This window comes from Lonchura striata, chromosome 1 (assembly GCF_046129695.1).
Source record: "Lonchura striata isolate bLonStr1 chromosome 1, bLonStr1.mat, whole genome shotgun sequence".
Classification (NCBI taxonomy): Eukaryota; Metazoa; Chordata; class Aves; order Passeriformes; family Estrildidae; genus Lonchura; species Lonchura striata.
This window is the reverse complement of record NC_134603.1, coordinates 123,633,394-123,660,460: the sequence shown is the minus strand read 5'-3', so window position 1 is coordinate 123,660,460 and position 27,067 is coordinate 123,633,394. Positions and strand designations below refer to the sequence as shown.

General features: G+C 35.4%; 1 protein-coding gene across 1 annotated transcript in view; it reads right to left on the bottom strand.

The window, feature by feature from the left end:
• Positions 1–27,067, bottom strand: part of SKAP2 (src kinase associated phosphoprotein 2) — a 117,693-nt gene that overhangs the window by 24,396 nt on the left and 66,230 nt on the right. Inside the window, exons 5-9 of the mRNA XM_021538198.3 lie at positions 24,915–24,992; positions 24,112–24,195; positions 15,464–15,588; positions 14,497–14,560; positions 14,038–14,136 (exon numbers count right to left, since the gene is read on the bottom strand). Coding sequence (XP_021393873.2) covers positions 14,038–14,136; positions 14,497–14,560; positions 15,464–15,588; positions 24,112–24,195; positions 24,915–24,992 — 450 coding nt within the window. The remainder of the gene's footprint in view (positions 1–14,037; positions 14,137–14,496; positions 14,561–15,463; positions 15,589–24,111; positions 24,196–24,914; positions 24,993–27,067) is intronic.

Sequence of the window (27,067 nt, the reverse complement as noted above, 5' to 3'; positions counted from 1 at the left end):
TCCTAAATTTCTCCCAACACATGTGATCCAAGTCTGATTCCAAGATGGAGGCAAAAGGTTTCATTCAAATATACCACCATCTAAACTGGATGGGACCTCCAACTAACACTTGTGCACAAGTTTTAACCAGATCTTTGAAAAAAAAATTATCAAAATTCTAAAGTAAGGTTAAATATATACACCACTTTTCCCAACCACTAGACAGTAACGGAAGTCTGCTATTAATATTAAAAACATCCTGACTTCTCAGTGTCCTTGAATAAGTAGCACTGGCTTTACAAAGTGAAAAAGCTAGAATAACAAAATAATTTTGAAAGAGATGGGATCTGGGGAAATGGCTCGCTCTAACACCCTGCTCTAACTCAGAAAGTTAGATCAGGTTTCTAGGAAACAGCATTTGGCCTCTTTTGGTACTCCACACTAAAATGTTAAGCAGCAGTTTAAAAGGGCCTGTGCATTTTAATAGCTCATGTATGACACAGCTGAAGCTAATGACTTTCTAGAACAGGATTTGCTCAAATCACTCAGTTTTGTCTAGATCTTGCCAAGTCTCCAGATGTGGGGTTTCCTGTACTCCTTGAGAAATCCTGCACATTTTTTCCCCTCGGCTGCACTCCTTTTATCTTTAAAAGGTGCTACTGTGCACCACTGTTATACCCAGTTGTCTAAGCAATCTGAATAACTAAACTAGCCAGCTCAGCTAAAAGTGAAGCACTGCCTCCTATTGAGAAGACCTTGGGAAAGTCAATCATCCTCAAAGAAAAGGGCAGTAGATTTTGTTGTAAATTAACCCAGGATTATTGCTGCAAGAGAAGGAGAAGAAGTCACATGGGAGTTCTGAAATGTCACTTAGACATCTTCAGAAGAAAAAACTCTCTCAAAACAACCTTTCTATGGCACTACCTAGTGAATCTTAGCATATGTAATGGTCTGCCTTAACCAAAACCAAAAAGCAGATACAACATCCCCTTCTTAAGAAAAGTATTTTGGAGTTACAGCATTTGCTAAACTGAAGAGTAAAGTAAACCAAAAAATTCCCTGTCCCACTAAGGACAAATAGCAAACACACTTTATGGCTGTGATTCTCTAGCGTTGAACAGAATAATGTTTGGGTCATATAACTGTCGCTATGAAGAATAATAACAGAGAGAAGTAGCAGAGAGAAATAAGTACATTTGGAGAATTGTTTGAGGGGAAAAAAAGTATTCTTTCTAAATACATTTGTGAAAAAAGACACTACATTTTTCTTATATTACCACACACATAGCAATCCACATGAATTATAGCACAATGGATTTTTAAAAATCATGTTTTTAAAAGCTAGAAGATATTTTTTGACCTCTCACTATTTTACTGGAAAAAACAAGCAACAAATGATCAAAGAACACACCTCTGGAGGAAAAACAGCTACTCTCACACAAACACACAAAAAAAAAATCCCAAAAATTTTTGGTAAGGTCATCCACAGTTGCTGCAAAGTGAGCTTCTCACTCTACTGTGCAGCCTTTTACCAATTTTTATGAAATCTAGGAGAACGCTTTGCTTTACTTACCTTTTCTACTAGCTGAGAGCTGAATATATGTTGTCACCTTTCCTTCTTATATTTTTTCCCCAGTACTAAATATTCTAGTAACTTTGCTTGCCTGCCTTTGCCTCATTCTGTAGTTACAGCCAATATCCTCTTCAGACCCCACAATTTTGTATATCTACCAAACACAGAAGGTGTTAGTATGAAAGTGGCTGTTTCCAGGGCTTCACAAGACCCTTCGTATTTTAAGAAAAAACTGTCAAAATGGGAGGAAAATTATTCTCAGTCACCTGAATGACCAAACAGAATATATTCATTCACTGGGACAACTGAATAATCCACAGAGGTGCAGGCAATTCCCAGTTCTAGTTATGAATATATTAAGTTTTCATGAACTCAGCCTCCTGCTTGGAGCTTTCCTTGCAAATAAGCAATCTTCAGTCATGTTTTGAGTGACAGCTCAATTCAACTTGGTTGGCCACTTCCTTGCATTAGCCTTCCAAACAACAAATAATCTAAAATCTCTTATTAAAACCAAACCAAACCCAACCCAATCTTCTCAATATTTTTACATACTCTACATTGCCTTTTTTTTTTTTTTTTTTTTTTTTTTTTGGTGGGGGGTAACATATATACAAAAGAATTAAGAGTTTGTCAATTCAAAGTTAAAGTAGGAAAAAAATTGCTAGTCTGACAGAACTAGGAGAAAGAGAAACGTGTTACACCAATAGCAAGCTTTGGAAGAGAGGAGATAGAAAAAAGGCAGAAAAAGCAGGAGTATCTACCTGGGAAGACCACTTATAATGCCTAATTTTGGGATATTAGCATTTATTTGACAAAATTATCTAATTATTATTAATAAAATTCAATAGAAATATGCCAAAGTGCAGTATGCCCTGCATAGAAATAAGAGATGGGTTTTGCACTGACCTTTTTATTTCCTCATGAAAAAGGACCTGATAATAGTAATTCTTCTCAAGAGAAAAGGTAAAGGTCATCACCAACAAGTTCATTGTGGATATGCACACAATTATAATAATGAAGAATAAAAGAAATTACAGAGATCCACTTCCAGAAATTCATTCATTGATTTCCCATTTTCATATTCATAGACACTTTGTCATTATTTACAAACAAAGTCACTATTTCAGGGATTTTTTTTGTCAGAAATCAAGTATTTGTCTAGTCCTATATGTTGAGTGAACTGGTCAGAATATATTAATATCAGAATGATCCATCAAAGAAGGAGAAAAATTCATAAGTGACTTCAAAATCCAGCTCAGTACAAATTCCTTAAGCTTTACTAGGTACTTTTTTAAACCTTACCTCTACTTTTTTGTAAGCAAACCTTACCTTTGCTTTTTTGTTTACTTTTTTTCTTACGTTTTAGGTAACAACTTCCACACTTGAACAGAAGCATCTCTGAAGATAAATTTTCATGTTAAATTTAAAGAAAAGCACAATTTTGGGTCTGCTTCTAAAATTGCTCCTAAGGCCCCAATTTTGGCATACCAAATTGAGGCAACAGACATCCTACATAAATCCATTCTTAAACATTTAAAGAGAGAATAAAATATTTTATAATGCTACTCCTAACAGGTCTCAACAATGTAGGGGAAAAGCTTTTGGGTTTTAATGTTTCTACATGCTCATCTAATTATTTGGTTGATTAACAAAAAATCTTTTTTGCTTCCTTCTCTGTTCTCTGTCACTCTAGCAAAAAAATAGTTGCAATTATTGTACAGAATGCAAATTAGTTTCTCAAAGGGAAAAAAAAAACAATTTTAAGTTTATTCCATGGTTCTATTGTAGGTTCATAGGAATCTGTGCTAGAGATTGCTGGCCTAAATATGTGTGGCATGTACATAAGAATATTCTTTTAAACATAATAAAGATTTATATGAATTCACTGTAACTAAAATAAATTTGTTTGTTCTCTCAACCTGTAATAGCTCTTAGCTATGTAAATAATTTAAGTGTTCAACATGACATTTTATAAACCTTATTATTAAAATGTTTTGCTAAAATAAATGTGGTGGCTATTAAAATCTACATAGAAAATATAAATAGTTCCCAATGTAAATACATTTAGCAATCAAATATTCAATTAACTAATCTATACTGTATAACTCTGTACTACAGTGTTATTTGACAACCATGTACAGCAGTTATATTTCTCAAGCTTAAATTTATATGATAGAAAATGTCTGTAAATGTCAAGTAAAGTTTCTCATAATCATTGATCAGCAGCAAGTCTTAAATTTAAAAGCCATTTCTGAAAACTACATATTCTTAATTGTGACAAATGGGACTTGACATAAAATTTACATACATACCATTCATAAAGCATCTTGCTTAAACCACATCATATCCTATAATAATCTCCAAGGTTAATGTATTCAAATTTATAGTATGATTCCTGAACTTACTCAAAAAAGGGACAAAAGGCAAAGCTGAGCTCACATCAGTGAAATGAAACACAATACAGTTGTTGGCATGTTTCCACAAGCAAAGTCTGGCTCCCAGATGCTGCTCTAGTAACTCCTTTAAAAATGTTATACCAGGACATTTTTGCATTCCCTGTGTTGATCACTAACTGCACACTGACAAAAAAAAAAATTCAGCAGTTTTCACCCTTCAGGTATTCTCATTAAAGATAGCAAACCCACATTACTGCTATTTTGCACTGTTTATAGCCCAGGCCATTAAATAAAATTATGTTAACTATGCTAAATCCTTTCTCCAGCTAAAATTATGAAATTAAGTGAAAATGTTATTGCTATGATTCACTAATATCAGGTTAAACCAGAAATATGCAGAAAATTATAGTTGCAATGCAGACTGTTTACATGTACCGCATTTTGGATAATAGTGCCATATTAATCTCTACAAAAATGATCCCATTCTTCAATTCTCATACATTAGGTCCATACTGGGAGCTGCCACTCTGGATGGAAGATCTTACTAGCCCTATGCACCACAAATCACAATGCACCTCACAGAGAAGAGGCAGGACACTGGGATATGGCAATAATTCAAGTGCAGGAGATGACAACCACTCCCCAGGCAGCTCCCCAGGTCAGTGTGGGATTGGCATGCAGTTGTATCTCAAAAGAACCCATCACTTCTGGATACTACTAGAATTCACTCCGAGACGGTGCTTTCAGACTGCCAGAGACACAACACAGTCCCAGTTGCACTGTAAGAGCACTATTTGTATGTCTGTGATAGGCAGTTCATTCAGGAACTAGGTTTTATGACCTGTATGGAAGTGATAACAAAATCATACCCAATTTTTGTTTACTGAATTACCTCAAATAGTTGTTCAACATCAACTGATAGAAATGTGTCACTTCTTATCAGAGTATCATACAATCATTTGGGTTGGGAGTAACCTCTAAGAGCATCTCATTCCAACACCCATGCCATGGGCAGGGACAGCTTTCACTGGTTCAGGTTCCTCAAAGCTGCACTTAACCCACCCTAACACACTTCCAGCAGTGTGGGGCACCTACAACTTTTCTGGACAACCTGTTCTGGTGCCTCACCACCTTCACAGCAAAGTATTTCTTCCCAATATTTGTTCTTAATTTTTAAGGAAGTAACATTTGAGAGGGGTATGCAAACAAGATAAATTCTCTTAGTATATTTTAGGACAACAGAAGCACAACCGTCATGCTAGGATCCACAGGCCTTCCAGTAGATAATGCTTCCTTTTGAAAAAGCAATTCCTTCTTCTAATCCCCAGTGCTATGTTAAGATTCAAGGACAGAATAATTGTTACAGACTGCTAAGACAGAATGCTTCCACAACCCAAAGGTGGAAGCATTTAAACATCTTCTTTAAGGATATTTTAAGTTCCAGAGATCCTAACTAGTTTTTATTAAAACACAGAGTTTTTAGGTGGAGGAAAATAAGATCCACTAGGAAAAATTATGACTTCAAAAAAAGGACTGAAATAAAGTATCCACTGTGACAACCACCCCCTTTTTGGATAAGACTGTCCTCCTATCTTGCCATCTAACACAAATCTCACTGACTTGCCAAAAATCTTTCCTCAGTCTCTTCCAACTTCTTAAGAAAAGATTCTCCCCTTTGCTGCTGAAGCTCATCTGTCGGCCTGCACCCTGCACTTCCCTGGAGCATCCCTCTGTTGCCTCTAGGGCACAGCAGACTGAGACATCTTGCCCTCTCTGCCTGCTCCACTGTGTGGGCCAGGAGCTGGACTCTGCTGAGTATTTTCCTTTCCTAGGAGCAACCATCCTGTTTCTTTCAAAAAGTTGTACCCAGCCCATGGAGCTGCAGCCAAGACAGGGAAACAAGCAGCCTTTTTCTGCGTTACCTGCTTTATATATGTGTAAACTAAACATGACATCTATTGCAAACACAGTATGCTGCAACACACAAATCAGATACACATGCATACAGCCACAAAAATTCACAAAGCTCTGGTTAATTGGTAGCATTTTCTGAGATTAATTCCTCCATTTTGAGGAGAGTGGGAAGAAAAGTGAGTAGCAAACTGAAAGGAAAAGACATTTACAGAAGGATTTATGCTGATGCATTTCTTACGGCTGAAAAATTCAAATCAGATATTTGTATCTACAGTAACAGAATGATTAATTCAGCCTTTAGAGCCCACCTTGCTGGGTCTTATTTGAGAATTCAGTTGTACAAATTATGGTTCTTTAATAGCTACCTTGTGGAAACCAGAAAAGTTGAGAAGTGATAGCCTGAGGCACCAAATAACCTCTGGTTGCTTGTTTCTCAAAAAACTCTATCTAATGGTTTTAATAGCCTGATATGCAGTCATTCATCACAAAATCAAAAAATTAAGGTTCTTTGATCTATCTATATAGTGTTTATCACATTTATATCCAAGCAGTAGAATAGGCCCAATACTTATTTCTATTTTCATAAATATACATGATAAAATTTATGTTTTACTTCAAAATACTAAACTGCAGCAACTCCTCAAATTTATGCTTAATTAACTATCTCACATAACAAGACATGTTTTCTGAATGCCTGCATAAATTGTATTCCACTGCTTCTTAATTAAATAAAAACAGTGCCACCATAGAAAACTCTGCTTTCAAAAGAAAATACTTTGGGTCTACAATCCATTGAAGACATGCAAGCATAACAAAGCTTTGTTCACATTTAACATAAAGCCAGCTGCCAGAAACAGAGTCAACACTGAAAAAACTATGATACAAATAAAATCACTTTCTGTGACTTTTTTCTTGCCAGGATGACAAGTTTTTCTGAGAGAGGATTCTATCTCTTAATAACAATCAGTTTCTGTCATACACTGTTCACATCAAACTGGTTTTACAAATCAATAGAGTCATTGTTTAATGCTAGTACACTGAAAACAGAATAAAACTTTGACCAGTACCTTCTGATAAAACATCATCTTTCCATAAGCAAATCCATTTCAATAAGTTGCAAGCTAATTAGCTTTTGAAGGAGTTCTTTAATCATAGAAAAGTATTATTGAAAATACTTCCATTTTTGATATGCCTTCTAATTGTAAGCAAGTCAGTTTTAAAATGCCACTAGACAATAGTTTATTTAGTGGTGTATTTTTTGTTGGCTTTGGTTTGGTTTGGGTTTTTGGTTTGATTGGATTTTAGGGTACTTCTCTTTTAAAGTGTGAAATACGTAAATAAAATCCAGCATTTGTTAACATGAGACTTTGATAAACACAGCCTTTCCTACATGAACACCTTCGATGTCTTCTAACAGTTGACCACAACATCAGGAAAATCACTTCTATTTCCTCCACCTGTAAACTCTGAAATCTGTGTAGCCTGAAACTATGAAGTTTCTCATGCAGTTCCAAGAGAGGAGAACAAATAGCTATCCTTAATAGCACACACTTTCCATTTATTCTAGATACTGTAATTGACTGCTTTGAATCTCACAACTGACCAAATTTTTTGCAGCAGAGGTATATAATTCAATAAAATATAAATAAAGAACATGATTTTAAGAGTGTATCAGTGGGAAAACCCACTCTGAGTCCACTCAATCAATATACCTCTCACATGCAAATCAGACTAAATATGAATGCTCAGTTATTGTTCCACTTTTACTGGCCTCATCACTTTTGCAGAAGTGTGTGATGAGGGAGCAGGGATGAATTGCACCATGGACAGTCGGCTTTCTGACAGCTATGGGCCAACTGTTGTTCACAGACGGCCACTTTATATTCACTTTAAAAGAAATGCAGAAGAGCCTGTGAACCTTATTTCTCCTCACAAAGACCTGCCACTTCCCACTCAATGGACATCTCATTCTTTTCAGCTACACCAGATTGTCTTACCTCCTCTTCCATCACTGACACCCAACATCAATGGAAAGAAGGGCTCCCTCTTTAGATGTAGAATTACAGTAACTGAAGATAATGCCCAAGCACTTGTTGCAGGCAAAAGCTGAGGTCCACGTATCAAGTTCCTAACCACCTTGTGGATGCAATGTCTTTAAATATTTGTCTGGGTTCATAACTCATGTCTCTGTGAGCATTTAGTACTAGCTGAAGGATAACTTCAAGGCATATATAAATCCCATAAGGGTATTGCCATAAAACTCAAGAGCGACAGAATTCCAACATGGCTCCATTTCATCAAAGCTGCTGGGATTCAACAATATCCAGTTAAAAGAGATTGTTTTTCAATCATTTCCATGTCTGACACTTAGCAGATTCCAAATCCCAGTGATCAAGACAACAAAACAACACGCCTTGGACCTAAAAAATAAATTTCTTCCTTTATTACTCTCTACACTAAAAAGTAATTCACATCTGCTTTTCACTGCTCTTGTATTACTTTAATTGCTTTTTGAATTACAGCTGAGTAAGCACCCTGTAGCACCTCCTTGTCCTTATTCTGGTATTCTACCTATTAGCAAGATAGCATGTGCAAAAATACTCCGTTTATACAATAATATAATGGCTAATCAAGTGAAAAATACTTCTTAAGAACTCTGAGATTCAATTTTTTTGAAAAAAAAAATTGTAGAATCCTCACTGTTTTAAAAGGAAAAAAGTCCATTGTTGTGTTCTTGAATCTGAAAGGCATTTTCATGGAAATTATTCAAAAAAACTTTCAGACATTACTTTGAAAACTTATCTTTAGTACTGTCCTCAAGAATGCTGATCTTACACAAAACTTTTCAATTATTCCTGACCCTACTTATATTTTATACTTTGAAATCATTTGCTAATTAAAAGCACTTAGAATTCTTTCTGTGGAAAAAAAATACGATAGCACATCCACATTATATACAACTTCTGGACAAGAACTAAAGAATTTTGTAATTACTGAAGGCACGCAATAAACACCGCGAGGAATTTGGACCATATGCCAAGATATATAATATAATATAATGACTTAGCAGCAATGATCACAGGTAACATCTCAGACTCCATAATCACCCATGTCTCTGCTGACTTAAATCTACTCCTCTGGTTTGCAAGGACCAATTAACAGTTTCTTTCAGCCTACTGGTTTTAAGAACTGATTGTATAGCTGTAATGCACACCTGGGACTGCTTGGCACCAAACACTGGGTTCTGGCCCACATACCCTGACTATGCTATAAGAAGCAAAGGTGTCCTAAAAAGAATTTTCATTAACGCAGTGCTCTGAAATCTTTACTTCTAGTGTCAAGAAGTCAATACATATGGCATTGTATCTTGAAAACAAATATATGCCATGAGTGTTCATGACTGACAGATGGAACTTACACTCCAACTCCACTACATACATTATCTCCTTCTTTCCAAGAAGAGGTAAATCAGAGAACATGTTCTTTTCCCTCCCTCACCCTCATGCTCATCAAAAGATTACCACATCATAAAAGAAATTGATTCTTCAAAACTGTAGCAGTCCAGCAAGAAGAAAGGATGAAGATGGTATTGTTATGCTGCCTAACTGCAGCAGTATACTGTAAGAAAACAAATCATGAAAGCTGCTTAAAGATACAACCATAAGAAAGAAACAGGATGTTCATTCTCTACCTTCATATTCAATATCAGAAATGTTCTGAAACAACATCAATATAATTTAACTATTCAAAATGCTTTGTTTAAAATAAGTAAACAAATGGAAGTGTTTCTTTGCACAGCACACTTCTCATTGCATGAAAGTTAAAACACTTCTTACCTTTCCCTGAGCTTTGCCTTAGTTACAGTTTCCCTACCTAAGCTTCCAACTACACTGCAAAACACAATTATTGCCCAGAAACCTGGGTTTGACCAAACAGTTTGGCAGAGGATTGATAACAAGAATCGAAAGACAAACACCAGGTTTCCATTCCCATTATCCTGTGCCCAATTAGAGACTGAATCAATCCTCAAATTTAATTTACCGAAAACTAAGAACTGATGCAAGTAATATTAGCTGGAGATCACCACAGCACTGAATTTCACCATCCTTTCCTTTTTTTCACCTTAAAGTTCTCTGTGTTATAGACAGGCTAAGAAGCCATGACATAAAGCCCCAATGCCAGTCTTGTTTCACATTACATTGCTTCGTGATTTCCAACCTTATTTGTTCTGTAAGAGCTCTGTAAGGGAGTTTAACTTTTGTGCAGCAAATAAGCACCACCAAAATAAGAATCAAAATTTATCTTTAGAATAATTTTAATGGAAATTATACTGCATACCATGGAAAGTATGGCTATAATGCAAGTTTGTGAGGAGAAAGAGAACAAAATAAAAAAGCCGACACAAAACTGGAAACTAAGGTGTTAGCTTAGATTAACACCTCTTTTTTCCTGCTGGGCCAGAATGTGGTAGACAGCACACAAACTAAGCTGAGTTTGAAGACAGGATTAAGGGGTAGGCAGTAGTTGACATTGCAGGTTTGGGTATGTGCTTCACACAGATGTGAAACCACAGAAGACAATACTGAAGGCCCTTAAAACTATGTCACTGAATCCTCAAGTTAATAAAAAAATTCTGTCTTCAAGGGCTGCAACAGATGGGAACAACTTTAAAGCTGGCACATGTTCTGTTTTATGACAAGGACAACTCCATTGTTTAAAATACCACAAAGATATAAACTCTATGCATCAACTTAGCTCCACCCAGAACACAGAATTATTTAATACGACAGTTTCAGAAGCTATGATACAGCTTGTAACATTCAGCTGTGGACTGAAAAATTATATATAGTGACTAAAGTAGAAAATAAATAGCTAATTAAGAAAAATGGTCCTTTACTAACAAGGTTTTTAATTTTGCTTAGCCAAGTTTTCCTCCATGATTAAAAACGAAAGAGACTAAAGCCTGGTTGGCTGAAGACAGTGTAAAGATTTCTTTTCCTGAAGAATCTTCCAAGGGAAGTTTTACAAGTTGGGAATTCTTTGAAAGTTCTGTAGTTTTTTTTTACTTTACCTGAATAACCACAGTAAAACACTGACTAATACTGAAAACCATGAAAATTATCTTTTCATGGTAAATATTAATTTATATGGGCTATTAAAGAAGAAAGTGACTTTACAGATCAAAAGATTAAATTTCCTACATCTCTTTGTACCCCTCCCAACTATCAACCTGCCAGCAGACAGTACATAGTGTATACCACTGAAATCTATGCTTTAGGCTAATAGTCTCTTGGCATTCTGGACACTGGTTTGAACCTATTCAGCTCTGCCTGGAAAATTCATCTACACTGTCTCCTGACACAAGCAGGAGAAAAAAAAATAGCTAAGCAATGAGACAGCTAGAGAATACAGTGTCAGTCCAGATTACTGTCACAGTTCTCAAAATTTCCCTATTTTCAAAACCATACAAAGCTTTCAATATGCTTTTTTTAATCCAAAAACTCTTTATTCAAATACCAAACCAAATATTATCAACTGAACTGGTTTCATTTCCTTCTGAAATGCTGCCATAAAAACCACTGGAAAACCATAGAAATGCAAAATTTTACTTACTTGAGAAAATGCAAATTATAACCAAATAAATGATAACACAGTACAATGAGTTGTGCACCTGAAATTCAATATTTATAAAGCTAGTGGATCTGTGAAAACAGAGGATTAGAATCCTGTAACACAAATATCCTTTGAGGAGAAAAAGAAAATGGAGATTAATTTCTTGTCCCTCTTCACAAGGATCTAGCATGTTTGCCTTGTGCATTCCAGATCTTAGCATAGCTTTGCAGCTGTACAAATAATTTTTTTTTGTGTTCTTAACAGGCATTCCAGATTTCCTATTTGTTCTATATTATTATGCCAGGTAGCAGCAGGGATAATGATGCTCCACCCTTTGACCATGAAAGGAAGAAAGCGTAATTCACTTACCTGGGAAAACAGAAAGGACAGCCAACTGTAATTAAATGCAACCAATCAGGTCTAATTAAAGGAGACAAACCAAACTGGAGTGCACTCTTTTACCATCAAGTTTAGATGAACAGCTACACAAGAAACAAATAAGGCCTACTCCTGTGAGGTTAGTCAACCAGCATTTCATCTAACATGCTTCAATATGATATGGATTAAGAAGAAAAGGACTGCTCTAGGGCCTCAGAGCCACAAGTCTGTAATTCCATTTAAGCATGTGATTATTAAAGCACATTTATGGAAGATAAAAGGACTAAATAATCACCTAAAATCTGTTGCAAACTTATGCTTTATTTAATTTAATTATGTCAACACATCAGAATCAAAACGAAAAGCTCCACTGTAAAAGGTAAAATAGTCTTTCCTGAGAAGTTTGCAATTCAAATGGATGAGATGGAAAAAGCATGAGATGAAGGACTTGATAACATGAAAATGAAGCACACTCTAAGATCACAGGGAAATAAATTAATTTAACTAAAAAGTGAAGCTAAATTTCTTGAACTACCTTTTCTTTGTGATGTTGCTACATTTCAGGTTTATTAGCCACATTAGGAGATAACAGCTGAAAAAAAATGTCATAAAACTGTCATAAAAAATGAGAAAACTGTCATAAAAATGGGATGTAAATGAAAATACTCTAAATTCCTACAGAATCACACCAAGGAAGCAATTCACAGAAGACAGAACCCCAAGCAATGAACTCAAAGTCTGTATTAACCAATGCCTTCTCCCAGTATATTATGTATTACTGCTCCAGATCTACTTACTATCTGACATTCAAATGAACAGGTAAGGTAACTGAAGCTCAAAAAAAATAGTAATTTATCCCAGGATATATAGCTTCTTTAACAAATGCATAAGCAAGCATACAGGACCACTTTCTGTAAGAACCTCAGCATCCAAAAAGCACTGTAATATGGTTTGGATGTATCTTGTAGCTATAAGATTAAGCCCAGTAATGTAGTTTTTATATTCACTGCAGAGAGTTTTTCAGCATGCATGACACCCTGCATCACTTCAGCAGAACATGCATTGTGTGTTGAAGTGATCTAGGTACAATTCAAAGATATGGAACAACTAAAAAAAAAACAGCTCCTAAAGATATATTATTTTATATCTTATACTTTTATGATATTCATTTTCACTAGACACTTGGTTTTTTCACCCTTTATTCACTGAAATTACCTGAAATTGAAAATCAAGACAAAGAGACAAAGTGTAAAATGTTCTTTTTTTCTAGTGGTCATGAAATTTTACCTAATAGATGCAGAAAGCTAGTCAGCATCACATGAAACAACTAATTTTGCCTCTCAAATTATTGCTGATAATTGTACTGCTCCAAACAGCAAGGGGTATAGAACTTTATTTCATACAAAGTGATTATTTATAACTTCAAAGTATCACTTGCTAACTAATGATAACTGAAAAACTAATTTTTTTCACAACTTCCTAAAATTTAATAAAGAACAGCAAACTTTCTCCTAGTACTTGAATGGCTATAATCAAGAACTTTTGCCAAGCTCTTTTTGTTTCGTTTTGCCATCTGACAGATGCAGTTGAACATTTAGAGCCATAGTCATTTGACCACATTGGAAAGTCCACAGTAAAAAATTTCTGTATCATCACAGCCATGCTGGAAAAGATGAAACAGAACAATGTCAACACTCATATTGCTTTCTTTGCAGTTCATTTCCAGAGTCTTTTCAAACAAACACGTTGCTTTCTTGCAGGATTGTAACACCATGTATTAGGCAGAAGATGGTAACATTTGGAATGACAGAGAACTTCTGCTCAATACAAATGCCAAAATGAATAAAGAAAAAAATAATGGGCATGCTGCTGGAAAAAGCTGTAAGGCTTTTCAATTTTTTAATTTAAAAAAATTGCATACCAGAAAATGTTAATGAGCTGAAGGTCCCCTGAGTTCACTTTTACACATTCTGTGCTACTTTGATGTCCCTGCTATAGAAAACCTTTCTCACCCCAAACTGAAGACATTCTTTTTCCAATGTCACAGCAAAATCTGAAATCTAAAAGTATATTGTTCATCATGTTACTTTACTCAGTTTCTTTAAGCCACTCAGAGTTATCAAACTGGAAGTAGAGAAGACAAATTGAACCAAAGTCACAAAGTTAGAAAGAATTCAACAATACCTTTAACTTCTTCATAAATGCTATCATCTATTGGTTCACTGTTCGCTTGTCCAACATCATCATATTCCTCCTCCTCAGGAATAGCATTAGATCCCGTATCTAGGTAACAGCAGTTTAGAAAGTTAACATTTAGTTGAAAATATTGCCTAAGCAGAAATTTATGCAAAATGAAAACAATTCTTCCATGACCTGCTCCTTCCTGTACATTCTGCTTATTTTTTTACACTGTTCAAGGGGTAAGAAAGGAGCTTGTATAAAGGACAGCTTTCAATAAAAAATCTTGAAGAAAGAGAAAAGTAATATAAAAGCTGTAATACAATTGAAAACTAGGACTTGCTACTCAAAATTTGGATATGTGGGAATCCTACAGGTACTAACATGACAGGTAAGTAAATGGATAGAACTACTGTCAGTAAGCAAGATTGGCAATAAAGGCAACTGCTCTACTGGCTGGCTTACCTTGAATTACAAATTGGACTTGCTGTATCCATTCCTCTGCTTCTTTGGGAGTGGCAGCTGTAAACTATTAAATGCTTATTAATAACTACTAGCAGTAATGTCAAAAACACAACAACAATTTCATTAGCAATAAAAAAGAGGGAATGTAACATTCCCATCACTTCCTCAAGAAACCATTAGCAATTCTTTTCATGTCTTCTGGTACTTTTCTTGCAAGGATGCTTCTTATAATGTACAGCTAATTTTGACAAATTTACGTAATTGAAGGAGAGGATGATGGATTTGAAACTCTGATCAGCAGCTGGCAGCTGTGCAGAAAAAAGCTGCTTCTCTTCATCAATGTCAAAGCCAGAACTGATGAACAAAATTTGCCCTTGACAATTAGAAGACACCCATGAATTTCTTTAGACTGCTGGGTACAGTTTTCTTAAAAATGTTCTTGTCAGACTCCAACACACTACCTGACAGCTTAATTAACTGGCTTTCAACCGCAATCTCAGATATTTAAAACTTATTAAACTTACATTCCATATTGATGTCTGGCTGATAGATCTCTGAATTGCACAGCTGATATGTGCCTTTTTGTAGGTTTTCTTGAAAAGCCATGACCAATACAATATGTATTTAACACTGATACATATTTTAATTTTTTTTTACTATTTAATTCATCGAAGAAATCACAGAGACACACTATACAACAGATATTAAAATGCTAATATTGAAATGACCAATAGATAAAGATGATAGATTTCCTTGCTCGACCAAAAAGATAATATTTGAACATGTACATACACACATTTAATCAGATTTTTTTTTCCTAATATATGAAAATACAATATATGCAAGCACGGTTTTCCTTTTTTCATTAAGATATCAGTGACAGTTGTTCCACTGAAATGTTAATTCAGTAACTGGAATTGTAACAGCTTTGTCAATTAAATTTCAAGTCAACATAAAAAAGTCCAACCTGATAAATGCGTTTATCTGGAGCAGAGATTTCAAAACAACAATCTTTCTTTGCATCCTTCCGAAGGCTATTATTCATTCTGATGGTGTAGCCCTCTAAGGCAAATTCACCTTTCTGTTGTTTGTCTGTTGGAGATAAAAAACAAAGTTAGAGCTTCATTTACAACAGTGAATGTAAGTGGTTCAGCAGGTTATCGTTTATTCAGATTTTGTTTTCTATTTCATGAATTTTACAAAGAACATGTAGGTTTTTAGCAAAATGATTAAGTGATGCTTCTGGAGATAAAGCTTCATTTTAAGGGAAGATGTACCCAAAAGTACATTTTTCTGTAGGATGCCTAAGGAAGTCCACAGGGGGATGTTTGCAGATGGTGGTCTTATTTAGTAAGAAGTGCATGTTATGACACTTGTATCTAGGGAAAGCCAAGAACTGGAACTTGCAAGACACGTTTCCTATAAATCAGTGTCTCTTTCAGGTTCAGTAAACCAATGGGAAAACCTGTCTAGCTCAGAACTTGCTGAGCTCCCTCCTAAACTAACCACTTCACTCAAAAAATAAAATTCAAGCTTCTTTTTAAGCAATTGGAAAAGCTGATTTTCAAATTCTCCCATCCACTCCCAGATGTGCCTCCTTTCAACATGGCAAAAATACAGAATTAATTTTGTTATAAATTCAGGTGTGTGTGTGTCTGTGTTCATTCCAAAAGTATTTCTCTCAAAACAGCAAATGTTTAATTAGCTCATAAAAGTACTGAGCCCTACCACAGTTTATTAGGTACAGCCATGTGGTTGTTTTAAAGACAATTCTACTTTTCAAAGGTTCTGGTTTATAAAAGTATCACTTACAACAGATCTGACATTAAATACACTGCATGTGCAAGCAGACCTGTGCACTCCTTTTGAGCCCTTCAAACCAAATTCTACATCAGATTTTATGTGCTCTGGCATATTTTGGCAAATATTAAAAACAAACCACAATGTAAAAGTAATTAAGTTTTGCAATTTCTGCAAATCACAGTGCAAGTGAAATCACATTCAAGTGAAGACTGGCATCGTATTTCACATTTTGCACAGGCAAAGAACAAAGTGCAGTTGCATATCAAAAAAAAGACATTTAGTGTGGGGGGTTTTTTTACACAGAAGAGAAAAGCATTAATTAGCAATAAGCACCAGGCACAGCAGCAAAACTACTTTAAGTATTGCTGAATAGAACTTAGCTGCAAATTGAGCATCAATTGCTTATACTTGTCAACAAAAGGAGAAAACTTCTACAGTAGATAGAATAGGAAAACTATTGTTTTCAACAAACTTTTGTCATATTTCTGGAAATTTAATAGGAAAGAAAATCTGTTTCCACTCCTGAGAGGGTAAAAATTGGCTAACAAAGCAATGTGAACATAAATGGACATAAGGGCAGTCATCAGTCAAATACTCTTTCTAGTAATCTTATATGCACATAGACACATTCTCTGTCCTTCCACCTTTTTATGAACTCTCACCCAGGGCAAGCAAATACCCAATAACACAGTCATATGAGAAAATCTGGGGCACCATTCTATTTTCACTTCCAGTCCCTTCCCCCACAATAAGTTTTAGTCTTTCTTAAATAAGTACTAATAATATAGAACTAGTATTTTATATTTGATCAATCCTCCACCTCTATTTCAAACAGCACACACATACAAAATTCATGAAATCACACCAAGGTAGATATTAGAAATAATAACTTGCAATAGGTTAACTAGGTTTCTTTTAATGAAATTCATTTCTGCCTAGGACTGTTATTGTTCCCTCCCTTGTGACCTCAGGGAGAAGATGAAGTTAAACACATTAATTTCTCACTCTCCCATGCTGGAGGTTTATCAAAACCCTAGAAGATAGGAGCACGCAGGCAGAATAAACAAATATCAGGTTCAAAAGGTAAAAACATTTTGTCAAGATAAAAATGAGACAAGTATTCAAATTTACTCTCTTGGATTATTTCTGAGACTGCTTCTATGTGACATGGATGATCCCTTTTATGGTAATACACTTTTACAGAGCTAATCTCAAATGATCTTTGCACTGGCACTGGTTCTTTCAAAAAGCATTGCAGTTAAACCACAAAGATGCTGTACTTTGGAAGGGGATGGTGCACGACATCCATATCCCATTTGATTGTTTTTCTGTTTATACTGTTTTTGTCTTATCTCTCTGAACACACTATTTTGGTGCTAATGAAAATTACCTGTCTACACCACCAAATATATATATATCCATCCTTTGCTATTATAGTCTTTCAATGACCATTATAGCAATAGACTAGACTTAGCATTGTTGCTTTTACTTTCAATTGTCTTAGCAGTAACCTCTGAATAAAGTACAGTGTGGTGCAAATGAGGAAATTCTAAGACAATGAGGTACTTCACATCCCTGACTCAGAACCTGTTAAAGTTGAAAGACTCAGTATGAATTTACACTCCCTGTGGCAGCAAGCCAGAGATAAGATTCAGCGTGTCCTGAGAAATGGCTCCAGAAATACAGAATGGTAGAACACAGGCCAGCTATAGCTCAGTTGCCTGCTCTCATGGTGACAAACTATGGAGATCTACAAATGCCATTTGCTCTTGCAGAATACACCTTTCAATTAGGACTGGAGACCAACTGAAAAGGATCAGACCATCACCTGATCACCACGGAGCAAACCATGACCCACAGCAGCTGCCTGGACAAGCAGAATAGCTTGAAGGCAGAGCCATCCTGGGATCATCAGACTCAACAATCACCTTGCTTCACTGCTTGGCACAGGCTTGCAGCTAAATGGGTTTGGACAGACCTGGGCTTTCGGTTTCAAGATGCCCTTGAAGCTAGGGCCATAGCAACTCCTGTGGCCTTTCACATCACCAGTTAAATTGTTTGCATCAGAAATATTTTCTGGAGATTGTGTTTTAAGGAGAATTAAACAGTTTCTGATATTAAAAAGCTTTGAAGACTTAAAGATTTTACTTGGAGACTTAAAATTAGATATTATATTAGTTTTTAGTCCACATTAGCTTCAAGAAACACATTTACATTACAGATCAGAGCCAGAGTTTTGCTTAGGCAGGAATACAAATACAGCATATTTGGGAAGAATTAGGGAGACATATGCTGATGGAACACACTTCTCTGAAGAGCAATAACATTTTTGCTGTCTGTTATTTTCTCAAGAAAAAAACTGTCATTCCAATTCATTGACAGAAAACCCTTCAGCTGTCCCAGGAAAACATAAAATAGAAATGCAAAAAGTGTAATACCAGTCTTGTAAAAATAAAAAGGACGGTGAACATCATCAAGCATAACTTGTTCCACAATGAAGCCAAATCTCATTTCAACATAAGCTGTCCTTTGCTCTCATCTGCTCAATCTCCTCTCTCCCCTTCTTCCCATGTCAGGCACAGAACCGAAAAATAATCCTGGTTCTGTGTAGATCATTTTGCAACAGGAATTTAAAATCATAAAAAAGTATAGAAGAAGGGAGAGTCAGGCACTAAGTACTGAGAAAAAAAATCCCAAAGCTAGTACACAGAAATTTAAGATAAATAAATATGGAGGTTTAAATTTAACATAGAGAAAATTCAGATCTGAATAGATTTCTCTCACATATAAATTTCATACATCCTAAAAACAGTTAAATGTTGTTAACAGAAACAGGGCCAATATTATATTGGTAAAGAGAGTCTCAAGGGAAGCAGAGAAAAAGTGTTTTGAAGTAACCTTGCATAACTAAGTCCATGGGAACATTTAAAACAAAGAAGGGTAAACCTTCAATGAGATCTTGAAATTACTGGGTTGTAAATTTGAGGCCTAAGGCAATGTGCTCATATTATTAGCACATGTAAAAAGAATTAGTGCATTCTGAAGAACAGAGAGGACTAGGATAGTAGAAAGGAAAGAAGTTACAGAAAAAGTCATAAGGAACAAAGGCAAACAGAAAGATTTCAGAGAGTGATAGAGTATTTATAGATACTATTAGAATTTATAATTTAACTCTCTTCATCTTGATATTAGGAGCCTGTAAGATTTTACAGTTTACATGGCTTCATGCTAAATGTAGTTTCACATGCTTTTTCATGTGCAGGATGTTTGCTATCAAAAAATAGTTCAGTGTAAGTATCTCCAAAATGGTAACTCCTTTTCCTGCTTTGGGCAAATGAACACACAGAAGTTCTTCCCTTTAAGACAGCAGATCTGAAATGTAATCAACTTTTTTTTCTTCTTCTTCTTTCCTTTAATCTAGTCCTCTGAGAAACTGAAATTGTAAAATATTTTAGAAATTGAGGAAGTTATTTAGGACACTGAATTGTTCATATTCTGTTTGCTTATACCCAGTAGCTATTCTTTAAATAACATATTAGTAACAACAAGTTAAGGTCTGAATTTAACAGTCTCACAGCAGAAGACCCAGTACACATGAGATAGGGTCTGTGGTTGCCATCATCCTGCTACAACAAAATCCTGTTGAGCATGCACAATTCCCTTTTCTGCCCAAATAGAAGTAGTTCACCACTGGCCTGGTCATCACTAGCTTATTATTCAGAGAAATCCAAAACTATCATGTCCATGTTAAAACTAAAGAAATTTAAAAAAAAACCCAAACCCCCCCCCCCAAAAAAAAATCCGGACTTTTTCAAAAGCCCCTGAATTATACCCCTCTTTAACATCATATTACTGGTGGGCAGGCAGATACCATTTTCAAGTTATAAAAATGAAAATAAATTTTTAGTGCCCATTAGCAGAGGAAAAATTACCATAACATTATCCATTACTGTCTTGCTAAACATTTAGCTGATCTCTCCAGTTTGCTGAGACAGAAGGGCATATAACATTGTGGCCTAGTGAGAAAGAAGTAATGAAGCCATTAATTCAATCATTTATAAAGCAACAAATTAACTTTCCTTATTCACAGGCACTTTGAGGTTTGAAAGGTTATCCATACTATCTCAGTGTCTGAGGACACAGGAACAGCCAGAGATCATATAGAAAAATGATAGGGAACCAGGGTACTCAATTCAGGGTGCAACTGCTTGGAAGAAAATAAAAGAGAGGACTATACAAGATTTATGGAAGGAAAGACTATGAAAAGGAGCACCAGGCAAACGTCTCAAAATCCCACCCAGTTCTAACATTTGAACACATTCCTCTGCAATGCTGTGGGCCACAATCTGGCACTGATACCACAGCACAGGCATAAATACACACGTGCTTCCCACAACACCTGTTTCTGACGTGATAAGCTCAAACCTTTACGCCTTGTTTCTCCATCTACTCCATTTATCAGTGATCAAGAGAAAAAAATGCAGGTGACTCACTTAGACCCATCTATATCTCCCTGGGATAAATTACATTGTTTCACTACCCAATGCTACACCAAATGGAGAAGAAAACAGGGAAATAAGACATACGCTGGCCTGCAGGCATCACAACTGTTGAAGACATGCTTGGAGTTGTTTAGGTGAACACACACACAAACACATAGCCATTTACTGTATTTCACAGGCTTTAACTTGCACTATTTATCTCAGACTAGGCCTCACTTTTTCCCCATTCAGCTTAGAGTAAATGATTCTGAAACTCTTCCTTACATGTTTGTGAGCTTTATACACTTCCACACTTCTTGCATTCCCAATGCAGAAAGGAGGGAAGTTTAGTTAGAAGAACTAAAACTGTTTTGGAAACAACAAATCTGTACAAATAACAAAAAGGCATCCTATAGTCTCATATTAACCACTCAGTTACATTTCCACACTTAAACATGAAAATCAAACTTTGGTCAACAAAAGACACATCGCTGCAGACACAAATAGTTCTCACAGTTTATTCACCTGTGGTCTGGTTTTAAAACCAGACACAGTTCAAAGCGAGCCAAGATAGATGCAGAAATCCCTGCTGCCTCTCTGTATTACTCCCCCCGACACAGAGGCACTAGCAGCCCATCACCCATTTAAAGCAACACAGGCAGCAGGACTGAGTACATGTGGAATCCTCACCACAGGTTCACAGTTTGCACAAAGCCACCAGACACACACTTTAGAGGCGTTCTGTGGAGGGTAAGAACACATTCTGAATTTCCACATGATCCAAGTTATCTGGTACAGCATCAAGAGTCAGAGTAAAAGAAGGAGGCCTCCAGCACAAGAGCGTACTACAGCAGGTACCACTGCTGGCCACAACAGTGGGAGTGAAAACAATTGCAGTAAATGCCAGAGCTGCTCAGGATTGCCTCATCACACACCTCATCCATGCTGACACTCTGCAGCTGAGCAGCGTGATGAACTGCAGCACATACCCTCACAACCATTTGGGTGACAGCTCACTTCTAACAGCGTTCTAGCCTGCCATGGCTGGTGTCCAGTTTCTGCACAATGACAGTGAATTGCTTCTGCACTGCAAAGGCACTTTTATATACAATGGCATCACAGGCCTGAAGACAGTACCTCTGACTAGTCTAGAAAAAACTTTTTTAATTCCATGTTTAACGAGTTTTTCTGCATTACAAGCAGCAATCCAATGGAGGAATGGCAGAAATTTGTGCATCTGATTTGCTTCCTCCATGAATTACTGTTTGGAGTCCAACCATGCCATGCTCTCTACAACTACGTGAAAAGAGGTTGTAATGAGGTGGGGGTGAGTCTCTTCTTCCAAGTAACAAGTGATAGTACAAGAAGAAATAGCCTCAAGTTGCACCAGAGAAAGTTTAGATTGGGTATTAGGCAATTTTTTTTTTTCACTGAAAGAGTTGTCATGTATTGGAATAGGCTGTGCAGGGAACTGGTGGAGCCACCATCCCTGGAGGTATTTACTACACGTGTAAATGTAGCACTTAGGACAGGGTTGAGTGGTGGGCCTGGCAGTGCTGCATTAATGGTTGGATTCAATGATCTTAGAGGTCTTTTCCAACCTTAATGATTCTGTGATTCCACAAAGTTCCAGTGCACCATGTGCCCCTCCCACATCATTAGGTTATGGTTAGGAGGACCTTCCCCAAACAAACAGCCTACAAAAGCTCTAAATGCATTAGCCAAAAAAAAACTTCTCTATAGATTCATAAATGAAAGAGATCCCACAAAATATTCCTAAGATGACACCAATCTTCTGAGTGTTAGGGAACGTATTTCCATGCATCTCAACTTTCAATACAGGTATTAAAAATTGCAACACGAACTTGATAATCAGGTTTTTGCAAAAGAAGGGGGAAAAAAAAAGGACAAAGACCAGGTGGGCAACATGCCTGCCTTAATACAAAGACCATATGCTAGAAAGCATAAATAATCATTAGTACAACCAAAAGGAAAATATCAAGCCTTTTGCTTTTCTAAGAAAAAAGCAGACAAAAATACAAAGATTTTATAATCAAGAACAATCTTTATGAACTAGCAATATATTCAGAAAAAAAATTGTTATTTTTAAAGTACCAGGCAATGTATAACTATATATATATATAAACAAACAGCACATGATCATTTTCCAGAGAAAGAAATTAATCAGTTCTGACAAATCTAAATCAGTACCATGCTAGATCTCCTCAAAATTTTTAAACAAAGATTTTTCATGTTTGTGAAGCCTGATCAACCTGTAAATCCCAATAAAAGAGTATAGAAGAAAAAGCAACATTTAGCAGATACGCTATCAAAACTGAAAAGAGGACATGATGAAACTAGCAAAATGAAAACTGGACTTACAATTAGACTCTTTATTTCTTGTGTTTTAAAGAGACGACAAGCTTAAATGTGTCAGTGTACCAAGGAATGAAACAAACTGGAGAAAATTATATTAGTCTTTGAATAAAAAAAAATGACATAGTAACTACCTGCAGTAATCTCAAAAATAAAAAGACAAAAAGAAGAAGAAAAAAAACTTCAGTGGAAAGTTTGCCTTGGAATTTTTTTTGGGGGGTAGGGGGTGTTGGAGGGGAAGACATTACTTCAAAATTTACTCAGATATAATTATGTACCATTTTTTTACCCTTAAACATCAAATACACATGGCACAGAATTTAAATATATTTTATTTGACTGCCAATTTCAAAAATTCAAAGTAATATTACAACATTTATGCCAGATTCTTTCCAAACTGGCCATTTAAATTCAAAAGTCGCCTTCAGAAGTTGGCTTTAGTTTCCATTGCTGACTTCAGTTATACACATTACTTAATTTCTAGCTTTTCCAGAGCATAAACTATAAAAAGAAACAAAGAACTCCACTATGCAGCTTTTAGATTAATATATTCCTGGATAGAACCATCTCTAAAGAACTTGGAAGGTATAATTACTAGAAGATGTTTTCAAATTAACAACCTATTTGATGAGAAAGAACATTTTCTATCCAGCAAAACAGTTGAGTACCAGCATACTATCAAACTGAACAGCCAGCTGTTATTAGCAAACAAAGTAGCTTTAAAAGAAACTTAATTTTTTTTCCTCAGTTTCTCTGCTTTAGAAGACCCTGACAGGTTCTGATGAATATTTACACATTTTAAAAATTCACAGCACTGTCCAAGAATTATTTAAAAGACAAGAACTTTCTTTTAAAAGTTTCACTCCATTTCTTAAAATTACCCTTGATTCACAGTTTCCAATAAATCTTTCATATCATTTTGTGCATTAAAACATCATTGCTTTAATAATTGTACCTTTGTCGCTTCCATAATAATAGAAGACAGTCTTGCTGATAGCACACCAACGTTTCTGCCATTCAAAGCCAAGAAAACTGTGGTCTGAAATTAATACAACATGTGTTATATAGGTTTACGCCATTATTGAACAAAAATGTGTTACTTCTTTTCAAGGGTGAGGTAAGAGGGAGGAGGAGCTAGGAAAAGACACTAAGGAAAGGAAACTAATGAAATGCATGGCACTGAGAAGAATATTAGAAATAAAAATTGCTGTTAAGAAAACAAAAAAGAATTTGAAATCACATAAAGAGTGAAGTCATGTGTAATATTAAATATAAGGAAATAATGAACAACTTCCTAAATATTTCCTAGAGTTATCGCAGCATTAAGTGGGTATTAAAGTGACAATATAAGATTTATTGAATCAAGGTAAATATTGACTGAACCAAAGCTGAGATCAATATTTGCCCTCTTGAAGGAAAATAAATCTTGATGCTCACTGAAACATGAAGTCAACATATGCTACTTGTACATACTTGCCGAATGTTTTCTCCAAAAATATCTGAAAGTCTCTGAATTACGGCTGACTGGACTTTCACAGCATGATTTTGTTAGTAAATAAATAGGATTTTCTTTCAATACTACTATAGAAGCAATTATGTGCTATGCTTCTTTTGCATAATAATGCTTCAATGTTCCATCTCCTTCTCATTTTATTTATCACTCCTATAAAAAGTTGTTCACATGTATAACATCAAATACAGACATATAGACTTTCCAGACATTAAATATGCACTTTCACAAAAAATAGCTAGACTTACCTTTTCTACGTTTTTCCAGGTATCCAGCCTTCAGAACAAACTGAAGATCCTGAGCTGCAACAGGAGGAAACTGATTCCCTGAAAGATAAACAAATTCTGTAAAGCACTGGTTTTCAAGACAACTGCTATAGGAGCATTAATAAAATTATGGCTTTTACACACTCAATATGAAAGAGCTACTGAAAAAAAAATATCTACTAACTATTATGCCAGATATTTTAAGTAACTGAAACATCTACCTATCAATCTCAGAGCTGTTGCTGTTGTCCTCACCAATTGAGTAAGGAAAAAATATAGCTGCATAAGAGGCCTTGCAAGTCTCAGAAGGAAAAGTATATAATCAAACAAAATACAGCAACTGTTTCAAACAAAATACAGGAACTATTTCAAACATAGTCTGTAAAATGAGTGCTGTTTTCAAATGTTCAAATAGGAGAATCACACTCAAGAATCTCAATTGAACACAAATCAGAAATGTGATTTTTGATACCAGCTTCACACCAAAATACCTTGAAACAGCATACAAGGTGAAGATTCTCTATTACACATCTACAAAAAAAATTAACCAGATGAAGAGACAATAAAAGGTGCTGCCTGTTGCTGACAGATTTTGCCCAATTTACAATATATGACACAAAACTACTAAAACTACTGCCTATAGTATTTGCACAGTGATAATGGATAAACCAAAGACATTGTACAGAGGTTTACAAAACTGTTGACCTACAGACACTAATTTTAGACACCTTGTACAATATGTCTGCATCTGCAAAATGGTGAGTATAGCTCACTGCATTTTTTCCTTTTTCTCAACTGCTAATTCATAGAAGTGTAAGACTGATCACTCAACCCTGCCTCATCTTAATATACAACTTTAAATGTTAAAAATTGTGTCTTACATCTTTCAACCTTTTCCTCCTAAAACAACAGAATGATGATTTAAATAGAACTCCTATATTAAGAACAAGAATATGCTAAGACACATCGAATATTTAATAATAATATAAATATCATACTGCTTACCCCAAGCAAAAAAGCAGAACAAAAGGTACTCCTGTGCTGCTAGGTTTTTTAAGTGCATGTAAGCAACACAGCGAAGTTCCTACTACTTATTATCATCAAATATTCATAAGAGTCACTGTAGGTAGGTGGCAAGTTTACAAGGCAGCCATTATTCATCAGAATATATGTAATCTCATTATGTTCTATCAATATAAACATAGAGAAAAGGACTGATATTAGCAGACAAATTCTGTGCTAAAAATACCATTTTAAATTATGTAGTTTGGGCGAAAGATCAGTGGTCTGATCTTGAACCAAGCACTGTCTGGTTTTTTAGGTTGTTCTTTAAAATATTTTTTTTTAATTCAGTGTTCACAAATGAGTTGTTTTATGGTAGCCTTATTTAAATACAGTTATGACAGGAAAAAGACAAGAAAGATACAGGAACATGCAGAAAATGCTGATTTTTAAAGCTGATTTGAAAATACTCAAAATGAGAAGATGTTATTTAAATAATACAACCAGCTCTTTAGACTACAAAGTCTTTTGTTTGACACCAAAAGACAGTAGATAAAAATTTTACTGACATTGATATTTCCACTTCATTTTTTAATTAATATTACTTTTTAAAGATTAGGAGTATACTAATCTCTATTTTAGCTTCTATGGATTTCTGACTATTGTGTTAAAAATACAAAAGCAGAATCAACATGCATTTTAAAGTGATACAGCTGTCCTCCCTTTGCTTGGTAATATGCAACCATAGTCCAACTTTAAATGGGAATTAAAAACAAAGACACTTGATGGCTGGAATGTGATATGTTTAACAGTTACTTTAAAAGGTGATGCAATCATGGTATTATAAGTGGGGGAGGTGAAGAGTTTTTACAAATATTTTGTACAAATATTTTTACAAATACAGATCCGGTTGCTGCTTTATATTGGTCATTGGGAGGCATCAGTGTGCAACACTTACAACTCTACCTCATCCAGTAGGGTTCATCTTAGAACAATGCAACCTCACAGATGAGGAAGACATAAAACCTAAGTAAACAAACAAAAGCAGCTCACTCTTAAATTCTACAATTTAAGAATTTCAACTGCCATTTAGATCTAACTTTACCCAATATTGTTTGTATGATTTTAGGTTT